The sequence below is a fragment of the Serinus canaria genome, chromosome 10 (genome assembly GCF_022539315.1).
Source record: "Serinus canaria isolate serCan28SL12 chromosome 10, serCan2020, whole genome shotgun sequence".
Classification (NCBI taxonomy): Eukaryota; Metazoa; Chordata; class Aves; order Passeriformes; family Fringillidae; genus Serinus; species Serinus canaria.
The window spans coordinates 12213370-12229815 of NC_066324.1; the positions used below are offsets into that span (position 1 = coordinate 12213370).

General features: G+C 40.3%; 1 protein-coding gene across 1 annotated transcript in view; it reads right to left on the reverse strand.

Annotated features, from left to right (window-relative positions):
* Positions 1-7129: 7129 nt before the first annotated feature.
* Positions 7130-16446, reverse strand: part of MYO5C (myosin VC) — a 35671-nt gene continuing 26354 nt past the window's right edge. The window contains exons 35-41 of the mRNA XM_030228595.2: positions 15970-16124; positions 14784-14873; positions 13500-13650; positions 12810-13092; positions 11625-11799; positions 11024-11104; positions 7130-10766 (exon numbers count right to left, since the gene is read on the reverse strand). Of these exons, the coding sequence (XP_030084455.2) occupies positions 10614-10766; positions 11024-11104; positions 11625-11799; positions 12810-13092; positions 13500-13650; positions 14784-14873; positions 15970-16124 (1088 nt within the window). The 3' untranslated portion in view covers positions 7130-10613. The remainder of the gene's footprint in view (positions 10767-11023; positions 11105-11624; positions 11800-12809; positions 13093-13499; positions 13651-14783; positions 14874-15969; positions 16125-16446) is intronic.

The following is a 16446-nucleotide window of genomic DNA, read 5'->3' on the forward strand; positions in this document are numbered from 1 at the left end:
CCGGGCTCCCCCTCCCCTCCCGCTGACGTCCAGGCCAGTCCTGAGCACGCACACCGTGGGGACCAGCATCCCCATCCTGCCGGCTGCAGCATCCCCGGCCCCATCCTGCCGGCTGCAGCATCCCCATCCCCATCCTGGCGGCTGCAGCATCCCCATCCCTGGTCCTGCCGGCTGCAGCATGCCCATCCTGCCGGCTGCAGCATCCCCATTCCCATCCTGCCGGCTGCAGCATCCCCATCCCCATCCTGCCGGCTGCAGCATCCCCATCCCCATCCTGCCGGCTGCAGCATCCCCATTCCCGGTCCTGCCGCTTCAGCATTCCCTGTCCGGCTGCTCCAGCACCCCTGCTCCAACATCCCAGCGGTCTCCAGGCCGGCAGCTGGGACCAGCCTCACCTCCTGCCCTACTCCTACACATATCCCAGGCCCTCTTCACAGCCCAAAGGTTTCATTTCCCCAGAAACACATGCCAATGGCTTTTTCTGCTACATTCCCAAACTTGTTTGTACAAGCTGTACACTGTGGGAGAAAGAAGGAAAAAAAGGCCATCGGTCACCCCAATGGCTTTTTAAAATACCAGATTGGGAAGACAGATCTTGTCCAGGGTTACCAAGTCCCATCTTAGCTCCATCACTCTCTGATACTCCTGTGGGTAGGAGGTACTGGGATAATCAGCTATGCAGGTCTCTGGCCCAGTTCCTGGGCCAGCAGGACAGATGCAGTGGTGAAAACTCTTCCCTCTATATGCTTTGAATTCCTGATTTTTAAATTTGGTGTTCCTTTCCTTTTTGTTTCTCTCCTTTAGACAAACTACCCCTTGTATATCTTACTCTCAGAGTCCGTGGCATTCCCATCTCTTGAATCAGAGTGGTTTCCAAAATCCAAAAGAGGTAATAAATAGCCCTCCACTTTGGTGTGGTGTGAGCCCAGGGGCCCAGCTCTTTGGGTTCTGCTCACATGAATATGTGCTGGGCACAGGGAGCAGCTGATGCTTCCAGAGACAGAACCATGGCACATAGCTTTTTGTTCCCTGGGAGCTCCTAGAAAATGTCCCCTTTTTATTACAGAATCGTCCTTGATCTACAAGGAGTAACTCTGTGCAAATTGACTCCCATTATCTCCCTTTAGCCAGAAAATAGACAATCCAGTGGCTATTGTTCAACCTGGGGATGTGCCAAGATTGGAGAGGGAGATAAGAAAATGCTTGTTTGCAGCTGTTGTTTGGACTCTGGGCACATCCTGGACAAAGTGTGGGTCTCAGAGAAAATAAAAGTCCCTTCCCACACTGGGTTTAGAAGAAGTGTTGCTGTCCAGCTGGGATGCACAGGCAGAGCTGCTGAGCTCTTCACCATCACTCTGGAGCTGAACTCGGCCCCTGTCTGGCCATGTCCACAAGTGCCCTCTTAGTCAATGGCTCTGCAGGCAGAAGCCAGGTTACTTCACTGGGAATCAAACTGGGATCTATTTCCAGATTTCTCAGTGTCCACAGAAACTGGTGTGATCTAACCCAACCAGACTCATGGCCATGTAGGCAACCCTGAACTCATCACAAAAGAAAATGTAGGCACTATAAGCTATGGGTTCACACACTGCTGGATAAAGGAACATCCTTCAAAGCCCCCAAGAGGAATCAGCACATTGCAAATGCCTTCCAGCACTGACAATGCCAAGGAAATAAAAACTGAGTATTTTTAAAGTGATACCAAAAGAACAGAAAAAAAGCAAAGGCAAGAAGCCCAAAGATCATTTCGCAGGAAAGTGACAGAAAGCTTCTTCCCGTGCATTATCTTCAGGTCTGAAAAATTAAACCTACTTATATTAAACTCAATGATGTAGCTGTGTCCTGGGGGACTAGCAGAAGTAGATTCTGAAGAAGAAACTTCATTTTTGAAGGATTCTTATCTATAATAAATACCTTATTTCTGACACCTGATAAGGGTGGAGAGGCCCAGAAGTTAAACCCAACAAAAGGTGTGTAGGAAATTTCTTTGCCTTGACAGGAATGCATCAGCTCTCAGGAATTTGGCATAGATAACACCTAAGTGTCAAACAGTTGCATAGTACTAACAGTGAAAAATCCAGTTTCTTGCCTTACTGATGTGAACAGTCTCACTGCCTTGTGGAATGGGATTAAAAAGTCTACAAAGAACAGCACAGAAGGTGAGAGTCTTTGGGAACCATACATGTGCAGGCTGATATGTAATACTAATCCTGAGATGATGAGGTCAGCAGAGCCAGGAGGTGACAGGGAAGCCTCTACTGAACATACTGAGCTGTAGAAGTGTGTGATACATAGTGTGTATTTCACTGGTTTGAAAAAAAAATGTTTAAAAAGTATTTAATTCATCTGACCAGCTCCTGCTTAACTGCCCATGCCATCATTAGCTAACTAAGCAAAAATACAGGTTAGAGTAAGGCCAATTGGGAGCTTTAAATAAAACCAACCAGGACTGAATTAATTTAGATGATAGCTAAGTATTACATCAACAAGTGCCACACATGGTAAATACACCAGATTGCAGTGGTGAGTGGTGGGGGTCCATGGAAGAAAGTTGGTCCTGCTCTGGTAATAGTAACACTGGGGAAAATGAAGGATCTAGCAGCATAAAACAAATTGTTGTCTACCTCAAAAGCCAGGCCTTTAAAATAAGTTTCCTTTCTCACTAATTCACCAGCTGATCTCCTTTCAAGTTGTAAGCTAATTTTGTGGTGAATCTAAACCAGCAAACATTGAGTTTCTACTGATTAGCACCAAACTCCAAAGCAGGCAAAACCCTAGGGGATGAAGATTATTTTGTCTAAAAGGCAAACAATTGAAGTAGGATGATGTCAACACTGGGAATCAGCAATTTCTAATTCTGTTATCCCTCAACATATGTTGTTTTTGGGGAAATCACCAAGACTGGCTGATGAAAATGCATGTGTACATCTGCTGGACTGAAATTAGGAATTGCATGGGCACATCAGGGAGCTGCAGAAAGATCAGCCAGTTAGACACCACAATATCCACATTCATCCACAAACACAACTGTGGCAAAGGATATAGTGTGCATTTTGATGTAAGCCAAAGCATACACACAGCTCTGAAAAAACAATTTAAAGTCAAGGATGGAATTTCCCTACTCATGTGTATTTCTGTGCTAGTGCAAATAGCTCTCTGTGTTCTGAATATCTGCTTTTAGACCTTTTAGAAAATATGAAGCAAGATAAAGCCAGATCTACCAGAAAGCCCCAGGCCCCTCTGCAGTGCCAAAAGGAAGCCTAACAGGCTGTTAGGTCCTGATGCAATTCCTCCTGAAGTCTCAGGCTGCTTCCACCTACCAGCTGTTCCAGCTGCTAAGAGTCTGACGTCCTTACTGCCAATAACAGGGAGAAAGTTGCAGGAACTGTAAATAACAAACAGCCAGTTTCCTGCAATTCCAACATGCATTTATCAAGTCATGCAAAAATTTACTGAATAAATAGTCAAGAAGGCTGTTGGCCAAGAAGGACCTGAACAAAGCAGCAATTTCAGTTGGGAGAAGCAAATAAGCTGGGAAGGGGCTGCCTTTTGTCTCGCAGTCATTACATCTAAACTTCCTCCTAAACAAAGTAATGCATGGGAATGTGCTGGGTCAGCCAGTAAATTGTACACATGTACCACCTACACCTCCAAATCAGTGCTCTCATCTGCCTGTACAACAGTGCTGTGTAAACACAGCTTGCTAAGCCTTTTAGCATTTCTGCAGAGATCATTTCATCTGACACTCAAATTCAACAAACTGTTGGACCCTACGGTAGAGAACACTTCATGGGAGGAAACAGTGATGGATGTCTTCTCCAACTGATAATGCACAATGGTTTAGGAAGATAAAGTAAAACTACAGCAAGCTGGACAGCAAAATTCTGAAGTTTACAAAAGGAGTTTTGGAGGCCAGCTCTTCAATAGCCACATAGGTTCATGACCTTAGCTGTGTGTTTCACCTAAAAAAACCCCACTGAGATGTCTCTGGAACAGTGCTCCCCACCAGGACAGTGGGATATCACCTCACCACTAACTGCTGGAGCTTAGAAAGCCTCCAACAGAAGACATTCCACTGCTCTGCAACTTTTTCCCACCTTATCCTCATTGTAGCAACTTCCAGCTCTCACCCAAGTAGTGCAGACAGCTCAGGAGACAACCTGGTCACAGTAGGAAATGTGACACAAAGGAGTTGGGACAGCCCTTCACTGGTGTCTGAGACAGACTAGGTGAATGTCATCTCCCCTGGCTCTAGCGAATGACTTTGTTGTGATGATTTAATAATTTTGTTGTTTTTGTTAAGTTCTTTCCAGGGCAAGTGGGAAACTCAAGATCATAGGCCAAGCAGAGCACACGTGTTCAGGGAAGGTATAAGTTGGATATTAGGAAGAAATTTTTCACCAAAAGAATAATAAAGTACTGGAATGCTCTTCCCAGGGAGGTGGTGGAATCACCATCTCTGGATGTGTTTAAAAAAAGACTGGACATGGCACTTGGTGCTACAGTCGAGTTGAGGTGTTAGGGCATAGGTTGGACTCGATGATCTTAGAGGTCTCTTCCAACCTCATTATTCTGTAATTCTGTGACTCTGTATCTCAGGGAAGAGATGGGCACATAACATTTGCACAGCAAGTGTGGTACCCTAGGATAAAAAGCTCGTGGCCACTTTCCACTCAAGAATCATAAAAAATATCCTTGAACCCTGGGGCCACCTCGCCTGTAGGTTTGTGGAAACACTAGGTGTCTGCAGAGGTGTTTGTCTGGCAGTCTGGAGGCCTAGCAATGCTTATTTGCTGTCCAGAAAAACCCAACTTCAGAGACCCCTGCTCCATTCCCTGCTGTTTGCAGTGCCCACAGGGTGACAGTGATAGCAGTGGCAGTGACACTGGTGGCAGTGACAGCAGTGACGTACCATCTCCACGCAGAGCGAGCAGTAGCTGCGTTGTTCTGATTTCACAGACACGGGCCTCAGGGGCTTCTCCTTGCTGCACTTGTCACAGGGACCAAACACAATTGCTAAAAAGGTCTGGTCCATCTTGGTGGGTCACCAGAGCTGAAAGAGAAGAAGGAGGAAAGCATGCATGTGAAAAACGCCAATTACTAATTACTAAAATTTTTAAAGTTTAATAGTAATAAAATGGTTATAAAAATAGTAATATAATTTGAGTAATAATAATTGGACAATTTGGATTAGGACAATATGAGAGAACAGAAACAAAGAGTTACGGAGTTTGGGTATCTTTTTCTGGGCAACATAAGGTCAAAAAAGGACACTGTTAACAGAGGATTAACCCTTAAAAACAATAATCTGTTGCATATTCATACACCTCATACATGATGCATAAATTCCATTCAAACACAGGATTCTGTCTGGTCACTTCTTCCTGGTCAGCTTCTTCTTAATCGTAATGGCATCTTCAGGGCTGAGCAAGGCAGGAAGAAGTTCTTTCTTCTGATAAGAGAGCAATAAATTCCTTTTTTCTGAAAGATTTAGGTGTCCTGTGGCTGCTATCTCATTGCGAGTCCTCTCTTAAAAGAAGGATCTTACATAGCATGGTTTCTGTTTCAACATTATGTGATAACCTAAAACTAGATTTAATATACTACTTAAGAAAACTAATACAGCATAACTTTCTAACATAACACATATAATATTCATTTTCATATTTGCTAAAAGCCAATCATAAAATACACATTTTTCACAATGCACAAAGTCCAGCACAGAGCTTCCCACCACTGCTGTGCCAGCTCAGGAGCCTAGGCTGTATATAGACATCTGTAGGCTGGATAATCTCTCTGTGACTAATCTCTTGGGCTGGATGAACTGTCACTATATACAAGACAGTCACGTGCTCTGCAGAGTCTTTATGAAGAAGAACACAGCAAAACATCTTTACACATACCATTACAATATGTGCTGTGCAGATGGGTTCACTACATGTGGGAAAGCACTTTCAATTTGTGCTCAGCCACTGCCAGCAGACAATAACCTGAAATCCACAGCAACAGCTGGACTTCTGAGAAACCTGCACTGATCAATAAATTTTGTTTTTCCACTGCATTATAAAATAGTCATTATTATGCATTACTTTTAAAGCTGAAAATATGACCTAGGATTTGGTCAGCAGCTACAAAATATTATGACCAATATGCTGTTTGAGCAGAAATTGATGCTTCAAGCACACTGACAGCTGGGTCATTACAAATCCACTTTTGTTCTCAAGCCAGGCATCTCTAAGATCAAAGCACTGCCAACAGAGTATCAAAAACTACTTGAGAGTCAGACAAACAAATGAGAATAATATTGCAGCGTCATTTTTTTCTGTACATTTTTCATAGGGAAAACAAGACCTTTCCCCTCTTCTAAAAATGGAAGTTTTAAACAATATTTAGACTTGTTCATAAAAAAAGAATTTGTGGTAAACAATCAGAAGTAGTTATCACAAGAGAGATTTAAATGGAACAAAAGAAATTCAATGACCTATGACATTTTAGAATTTGTCTGGCTGGACATTATAAAAAAATCAAACCAAACTTTATTCTGTGTACTTGTCTCCACCCTGCTGTTTATTACATATTTCAGTGGACTATTTGAAAAGTAAGACAACACATGCAGAAATCCTGCCCAGTTTTAAAACTTTTTAATAAAAGTTTTGGTATTATCTCCAGGGGATGCATGACTTCATCCCAAAACATGGGAAGAAGAAATCTGTCCTGGAAGGAACTGCAGTGTAATAATTTAAAATTTGCATGGAGATTTCAGTCAACAGTCAAGGAGGTTTGTAATCCACTTGATGAAAAGCAGCAAATATGGCCTGAAGCTTTTAATGTATTTTTTTGCAAATATGAACCCAAGACCACAAGTGCCACCCTTTCCAGGGAGCTTCTCAGTGCTGTAAAATGCCTGCAGTGCCTGGGCTCAGCCCTCCTAGATCCTTAGGAGGACACTGACAACTGAATAACCTGTTATTCCAAGGTTCTCAGAATTAGTGATCCCTGAGGAACCACTGACCTTATTTGAATGAAATGTCTTCTGTAGCTCCAGATACTTTTGACAATGATCTATTAGGCTTGGAATAAATACTCTGGGCAGAATTAATCTTTGATAAAATATGAGAATTCGCTGGAGTAATGCACAGGAGGAATCATACCTGCTATCACTATTTTACTTCAGATGAGATTAGGACACATTACAAAATTCTACTACAAGAGAAGCCACCAAAAGTTTGGAATAATTAAAAAGCAGTATTACTCCTGGAATAGTATACAAATTCATCACTGTGACAATTTTACAAAGATATTTAAAGCAAAAAAGTCTAAAATCATTACAAGTTCTAGCACTGTAGCCTGCACTTTTAACCTTACTAGGTTTTTAAAGCTACATTAGAAATTTAAAGATGGAGAATCATTAAGAAATGTATTATTACAGAGAAATTATGTAAAAAAAAATTACCCACCTTTTCAGAGAACAAGAACCTGGAGATTCTCAAGATGGCTAAGTAAGCCCTGTGCAGCTGCTAACATAGAAAGACAACCTTCCTATTAATTCTACTTAAAGGTATTTAAAGCTCAGCCTCTCCAGTTGCATCACCTCAGATCAGTTACATACTGGGGATTACTGATAATGACTTTATTTTAACTGCCCTCTTTTAGAACACAGAATAAAGAACAGAAACTATTAGGCAAGCCAGACCTTGCCTACCTGGTCTATACAGCAGGTTTATTTATGGTTTATTTATAAACAAGTATTTGCTTGTTAACAAATATTAAATTTGAAATATACCAGGGAGGTGACTGACAACTGATTTTTCCAACTATCAACTTGGTATTCTGACAAACAGCACTGCCAATATTACCTCATATTTAAAAAAAACCCAAACCTTACAAGTCTAACAAATTGAGTAGTGTCCCTGCTTGTTCTTCCTTTGTTATACTTCTACAATTCTCCTGTTCTAAGACAGTAAATTTAAAGTAAATAGGATTAAAAATTGCTGCTTTTCTTGCACTCTTTGAATTTTTGGGATATTTATGAAAACATGACAAAAAATTTAAGCACTGCCAAAGGTCACATCTATTATTAAGATACTATGGAAGGCACTGAATTAATGGCATTAGATTTCACATTTGGTAGTCAAGGGGATCTGAGGGAAAAAAGAGAGAACCGAACCTCAGCCTAGTAGAGACTTGGGTAAAAGTAACCAGTCCTAATGATTTTTTATTAGAATATTATGGGAGCACAGAACTCAAAGGGACCACCTGTACTTCTGAGCTCTATTCCCAGAAACTGCAGGAGTCAAGTCTAAACACATCCAAAAATGCCAAAAGCATCTTATACATCTCTTCATAAGCCATTTCAGTGCTTCCCCACTGCAGTAAGGATCACCATTCAACACTTTCCCAGTTGAATGAAATACCTCTCTCCTTTAGCATCATCCTAGGAAAGTTAACCTCACTAATGCCCTTCACTAAAACTGCTTCTCATGATCAGAAGAATAACAGAGAACAAAACAGTTTTGCACTCAAATTCTGTCTGAAGGCATTAATATCAGCAAAAGCAAGATAAGTTCTGAGAGCATACAGGAAGCCAGATAATTTTAAATTTTGTTTTAAAAATATACCTTGTTGTTTGCATACACAGCATTAATAGCACACTCCACAAAAAGCTCTCATAGTAACAAAGCATCAAATTGTCAGAACAGTTTTCCTTGATCAACAATTTTTGACACAACAGCACATGCAGCTTGACACTTCTCTGTGATGTGGATGCAAGAGTGGGCTGTGATTTTCCTCACGTCAGCCCAGGTAACAGACACACAGCTCCAGGAGCTGCAAAAAAAGGCTGTGCACAATTTGCAGCAACAAAAGTTGCTTCCATTAAACTATTTCCAGAAATTCATGAGGAGCCAAGGACAGCACACAATGCTGACAGGAAGAGACACAATGTTACAGCAAAGCAACTAAATTAAATAAATGTTTCTGGTGCAGTACGAGACTGACAACACTCACAAATGTTCACATAGTTCCAAGTAACTTCTTTCAAATGATTCCATACCGAAAACATAACTATTGCATCACACAAAGAACTACAAATTGATTTAAAACTACTTTATTTAATATGTTAAAATAGTCTACCTACGTCTGTGATCTTTTGTACAGCTTTTATTATTATTGAACAAACCACAAACTGTTTCCTTCATATATTTTGACTATATCTCTGTGGATATCATGAGGAATATGACACTGTACATGGTAAGCACCAGGAACACTAAATAGCAAGAATGATTCCCTCTTTATACTTAAAGGTTGTTTGTGAAATTAAACAAGTACTAACACTGTAGTAATAGTAAAAAAAAAAAAAAATCAAAGAAATTGTTCCTTAAATTAACTCAATTCATGATAATCCTTCAGCTATTTCAGAGCTTTAGTACTTGATTCTAATAACTATGGCAAACAGAGTAGCTAGAAACCCAGCAATAGTTACCTATTTAAGGACAGTCACCCTTGTGGTGAGGTGAATGTTATTTCCCCTGCTGTTCTGACAGGGTCCAGAACTAAATAAAGTTATGTTTTACTCCCTGACCACAGGGAGAAGGCTGAACAAAGCAGAAAGGAGACTGTTTCTGCATTTAAGGATTCTGCAACTGAAATTATGTAAGTAAGGGTGAAATGTAAGGAACTGAACTTGGCTTATGATAAACACCAGACCAAAGTTTCTGTACCTGCTCCTGTTCAGCCTCTGGACTGGAGGAGGGAAACCAGCAAAATAAGAAAGGCAGAAAGGTGATGTGTGCATACTCAGAGTGTATTCTGAAATACACTGCACTGCAGATGGAACCAAACCACGAGATGACTCCTGCCTTTCAGAGAACCAAGCCTGCACTTCAAACCTGGATCATAGCATGAATTTTATCTCTAACTTTTCTATTACAATAACTGATATTGAATGCAAACTTGGCACTGCAGAGAACAGAACTGAAACCTGTCTCCAAGACGAGCACCTGAGTCCCTGCTCTGGCCAAGGAGCTGTGCAGAGTGCCTGAGCTGCAGTCCAGCACTCAGAGAGCCGAGCCAGCTTGCCTACAAAAAGACATTGTGGGTTTGTAACAGCCATTCTCTTAGATTGATCTCAGTTCCCCTCTTCACAGAAAGGTGAAAGCCGGTCTCAAATATATCAAGGCAAAGAATAGAATTGCCTTGGGAAGAAAAAAACCCCTCTCATTACAGGAAGTGAAGGCAAAGAAAATTGTAAAGCAGTAACATCTATCACATGCCAGTCTTCCCCTCTGACTGCTGCTGACAGGGCAGCAATGCAAACTTGTCAGATAAATGCTTTTCTTGTCAGGTATGGAGGAAAAACTCTATGGTAAGCTTTGTGTCCAGGTGAGGATATAAAGTTATTCCTGTACGACTGAAATGAAGGAAGAAGAGTAAGAAAAGGGAGAAGGAAATAACAAGGCAAAATTACTCCTACTCTTCAAGTCTTGACCAATGAGCAAGTTTTTAACAGCTTAATTCACTGCACGCTGCCATACTATCCAGCAGCTGGTAAAATGAACCATGACAGTCTGCTGTCTTTATAGAGTCTCTGAGGAAATACCAATTCACTGGATTTATTAAACCCTCGTGAGAAAGCCAAGTTTGAAGCTGCTGGGGACTTGTATCAGTTCCAAAGCATGTGGAGAGGGGGTGAAAGGAAACGTCACTTGGAAGAGATGCTTGGTATCGAGCATCAGCTGTGGAACATCCTCACGGTTGTTTAGCATAGCCTGAAACCAGAACAGAAAGAGTGTGAAAACAATGAATTAAGAATCAAAGCAAAGCCAGTACATTGCTTTCTTCCCATGGCAAATCTTGCTTTTCCATGATGTTAAGCAGATTTGCTTGCATGACTTTCAAGTGTCTAGAAGATGAGCTACTTAGTAATAATGGGATATAAAGGCCAAGTACAACTGTAAAGCATCAAAACTCATGTGTGTGAAGTACCCTGTGAGCTGAATATGGAAAGAGTAGTGGTAGCTCTTACCTGGACCTTCCGAACAAACGATGGAGTCACTCTTTTCTCAAAGTCATCTATTGGAGTGTATGAGTTCAGGATCTTAACTATCTGCTCAAATTACAAAAGACTATTTTAGTGTGTCACAAAAAGGGAGAGGACAAAAAGAAGAAAGCATTTATCATGACATTCTAACTGATATTTAATTAAAGTCTCAGTAAAACATTTTGCAATAGAGAGATTTTTGACTTGTCACCTACTGACTTACTACATATATGACGATTGCTATGACTCATTTCCAGAGGTGTCAGCAGATCGAGGAGATGTAGAAAAAGCTGAACTGATTCACAGAAACAATAAAAAAACCCCTGTGACAGACTAAAAAAAATACATTGTGGAACAAAACTGTGGGATACAACAAAGCAGGGAAGCATTCACCACGCGAGCAGTTAAAGTGCTCAAAACAATCAGGAATAAGGGGTTAAAATTTCATTTTAACAAGTAATGATGTGGAATGCTGAGGAATGCTACTTTTATGAAATGAAAGTCCAATGGTTTTTTGCAACAAATTATTTTAGATAGCTAAGATTCTGCAATCAGTGCTGCCAGAAGAAAACAGGTGGTTCATTACCTGCACAGTAGAAAGAGATGTGCAGTGTTCACATATTTCCTTGGCATCATCATCTGTGATCTTTTTAACCTGAAGGAGCCAGGCTGCTTGAGACAGGGGCTCCAAAGTCTCTTTGGCATTGCTGCTTTGAAGATTCTTGTCCTTAAGCCATTCTTCCAAGTAGCTGATATTACATCTGGGTTAAACCATGAACAAAGAACAGAAATGTCAAGTTCCCCTTGATGAGCAAGTTACTTTGAAGACTGCTAAGGAAGAAAGATTCTTCTAATGTTGTTTTCAAATTAATATATTTAAAGTTAAAAACAATACCTGCAGATAATAAAAATCAAACAATTAATAGCTTATTTAACTATAAATTAAATCTTTGTTATATCTCAATTCTTATTTTTATTTCACTGTCTATATTTCAAAGCTTGGCTAATGGAAAGCAAGTTATTAGTGTAGCTGTGGTTTCCAGAAATTTACTAACATATACTGGCATTGTCTACTGTACTGTGTGGCATTAAAACATTTATTTGCAACTGAGCATGTACAGGAAATGAGAACAATCTTTGCTGTTACAAAGCAGGGCCAGGCTTATAAAGGATGAGCAGCTTTCTCCTAATAATGTTCCCAGATGGGCCAAGATTTTACTGATTTTCTTTCCCCTGAGCCTGCAGACTGACTCATGGAAAACAAATGCACTGTTTGTTCTGCAAACAGTTAGGAGCATGTTTCCTTGATGCTTGCAACAGGAGGGGTGATGCTCAATCTACATCCTCCAAGGCTCTGTCCCAGTGCCTGTCTCGTCACAGAGCATGAAACATGCAAGTCAGCTTTTGTATCCCTGCCAGCCCTGGGACACTGCACCTGTTCACTGTGGTAAGAAAGAATTAAAAATACTGTTGGTCACATCACAGATGAGCTAGCATGGAAAGAATCCTAACCATGCCTGACTTTAAGCTTCAGGCTGTAATTTTCTCTGCCTTTTCCTCCACTAGTGTTTCCATGGAAAGAACAATTTATAGTTGTCACGTTGAGAAAGCTCAGCCCAAAATATGAGGATCTGATTTTCCAAAAGAAGTAAAAACAACTGGCTACTTCCAGCAGAATGGTCACAGAATATCCAGTGAGTTAGAGGTAAAGGACATTACATACAAGTGTTAAAAATTCATTCTCAGGCTTGTTAAACTTTACTGGCTTTACCTTATCTGCATTCCTTTTCTACAGGAGCACATGTCCTTGCGGAGGAAGAGACTATTGAGGGTGACAGCTCCAATCAGAAAGAATAGCTGCTTCACTGCCTGCTTTAGGAGCTCAGAGTCCAAGCCATTCTGACACATAGTGCTATAAAAATAGCTGAGCTGCTGCAAGATAGAGGTCATAGTGTAGGTATCCGTGTCATCTATACTGGAAGAACGTTTACGGAACCCCGTAGGTTTCAAGCCAGAAATTCCTTGAAGACTTTCATATTCCAGCATGCCTGGTACTGAAATACAACAGAAAACAACTGCTGAAATCAAAATTCCCGAGGCTCCTTTTGGTTGCATTAATTATTGAACAAAACTTCTTTCAGGATGTTTTAGAAGTTAATTGATACAAGAAAAGTAAGATACTGATAAAGGCTTCCAGAGCACACAATTTTAAAAAGGCCTTTTATTATTGTATGATGTTGCTCAGATTCACAGTATTATCCTAGACTAGGATAATTTTGAGGAAAAAGTCTGGGAATATATGATTCAGTGACATTTGTATGTGTAGAAACACACATGCAGGAACACCTAAGTATAAATATCAGGAGAAAGGAATCTGTCCCACCCTCGACCTCCCTGTATGAGCTTTCTTTATATGCTTCACAAGCTACATTTAAGTACTCTGGGATTGCTGTTGTCTTACCAATCATGTGCTGAATGTTGTTCTCCATTACAATAATGAATTGGTGATATATTTGAATGGCCAAATCACTGAGAATTTGTCTGTATTCTGAGAGATCAAAATGCTTCAAACAGTTCTTATTCTGACGTGGAGTATTTTGCTTCATGAATTCCTACAAGTGAGTTGTAAATATAATTAGAAATCACATAATGTGGTAACTATAAATTGTTACTGCAATGTGTTGGAGTTACTCATTCCATCTCTGGCTGAACACAGAATGAGTCAAAGCTAATTTCAGTGGGTGCTTCCTGTACTTAATTTTCCAGTTTATGATAATGTTTGCTGTGCTCGTAAAGCCAAAGGAAAGACACGCATAGACGTCAATGAACTTTGGAGCAACTCCTAGATCTCTTAAACAGAAAGCAAACCCTCCCTGTTCTCCTCTCCCTAACTCCCCCCACCCCCACCCCCCCAAAAAAAAAACCACCACCATTAAAATAAGCCAACAACATAGCTGTTTCAACTATGATGGCAAACAAAAACATTAATTTTGGATTTTCATTAGCAAAGTTCTGACTTCAAAAGTCTGCTCTGAATCCTAACCTGTGTGAGGTGTTTAATATTCATTAGAAAGCAGATTAAAAGCAAATTCTGGATGTAGAGCTTTCCCTACTGCTGCAACCCCAGTTACAGAGTGCTGGTAATGAAATTTAATGCGTTTGGGTTCTGTGTGACCCTGCTGTGGCCACGAGAGGGAGCGACACCAACCCCAGCTCAGGACACCCAAGTCTATAAAACCTCTTAAAAATACAGTCAGTTTCCAGATGAAAAGAAGGAAAAGAAACTTGAATCTCAGGATGAGCTTTAGCTTAAACAAGCAAGTGAAATAAGGAAAAATCCTGAAAAGCTTATTGTTTTGCTTCTTTGCAGAGGTTTTCTTCTATTTGGGTAGAAGTAAATATTTGAATGGCCCTAATTATAAAATAGTAAAGCTGTTTTAAATATATACACGGGGATATCTGAAGTCCAGCTCAAATTAAATTCAAGTGGAAAGACTCAAATTAAGTAGCAGTTTCCATGTAATGACTTTAACCTACTTAAGTTTCCTTCATTTCCCTTGATCCATTAATTCTATAGTGTCTTATTATTTGTATAAACACGTAACACCACTGCAGAGCAATGTGAATATATAAATACCTGTAGGGAACACTGGTGAGCTGGTAAATAGTTATTAATTAATGCTATTTTAAATTTCAACTAAAATCTGTCAAAAGTAATGGAATTATTTTATTAAATCAATCCTACCTCTTCCCCGCTGTACTGCTTCAAACAGTTAAGAAAATAATATGTGTTGGAAAGCCAAAAGGACAACATCTCAAAGTCTTCTGAATGTTCCTGAAAATGGTAAGTAAAGCAGGCTTACTATGGTATTGTCTGACAAAGTTAATTCAGTAATTAAACTTAATACCATTACAGCATTGGTAGAACAGAGCCCATCTATAGCAGAAGGAGCACAGAGCATCTGAAAGGTGCTGAACAAATCCTGCTCTGTTTTCAGGCTAACACATAACACTTTTGTTTGGTAAATACTGCTTAAGTATTCTTAATAGACAGGCTAAATAATAAGCCTGAACAAACAGTTTTACAATTCCTGTGGATATGTAGTGTGCTGGAGGGCTTCCTGCAAAGAAGTGTGAACAACACCTGCATTCACAAATGAAACTGCACTTCATAAAAACACAGTTCTAACTATCTATCTCCTTTTTTTTATTAGCTGAGAAAGCACAAGCTTCTCTATGGATAAACTGTGCTATAAATTTGTTTCTGTACAAACTTATAGGCATTCTCTGTACAACATGTCCAACTGCACAAACCACAGTCCATTCCTGCCTGTGCTACCTCCCTGTGTCTGGTGTTTCACTCTGTTATAAATCCATTCACAGAGCTGAATTTGTTATGCATACAGCATAGCAATTTTTGTTTATAATTTAATTTTGTACACTGGCTAGCAATTTGGTTTTAATCGTTTGGGTTCTAGTGCTGCAGTATAGATGACATGTTGAATTACACCAGCAGCCAAGCAGTGCAAAAACCTCCTCAGAGCCCACTGCCAGCTTGCTGCCAGACATATCAGCCTTCATTTCTGTCCCTCTCACTTTGACAGTGCTGAAAGTACAGGTGCACTTCACCTAATTAGCTACTCATTGTAAAATGTAAAGTGCTTTAAATGATTTTGTCAACAACATCTTCAGATAAAAATAATTTATGTTAATGCATTCTGTGGATTCTGTGTTCAGCACAGCAGAACCTTACCTGGGGACTTTACAGGGATGCTACTACAAACCTAAACAAGTGTCACTAATATTATCGTTCCCTTCTAGGAATACCAGCAAATAGAAGTTGGCATTTCCCAGGTACCACACATGCATCTGGTAAACCTTGTGTTCAAAACCAAAAAGCACAGTAGAGGACAATGAAACACAGCTCCTACCTTAACAACCTGCTTGATGCCATCAATGGTTACATTCATGAAAGACTTCAGCATGTCAGCATCGTTCAGGTAATCTGCATACCTCACACACATGAACAGGATGTGAGCTGGAAGGCCAGGTATCATATTAACTACAACTCCACGTGGCTTCAAATCTGCATGGAGGAGAGTCATCTGGTTTATTATGGAAAAATCCAATTTTCAGTGTATCATTCCAAAAAAGACAAGTGCCATGCTGTTCCCTTCTGCAGTGACCAGTCACTTGATAACTGATTTATTGGTGAAGCTCTTGTTTCTGACAGCTTCTGTAACAGTATTGCTCACATATGAGTATTAATTATATTTTCCTGGGGGGTTGGAGAATATTGTAGCGAATTCTAAGGTCCAGCATGGGCTCTGCCAGGCAGCACAACTTCAAAAAGCAAATTACATTTAAATACCGATTGGATTCCCCAACAAATTTCAGCATTGCTTAGG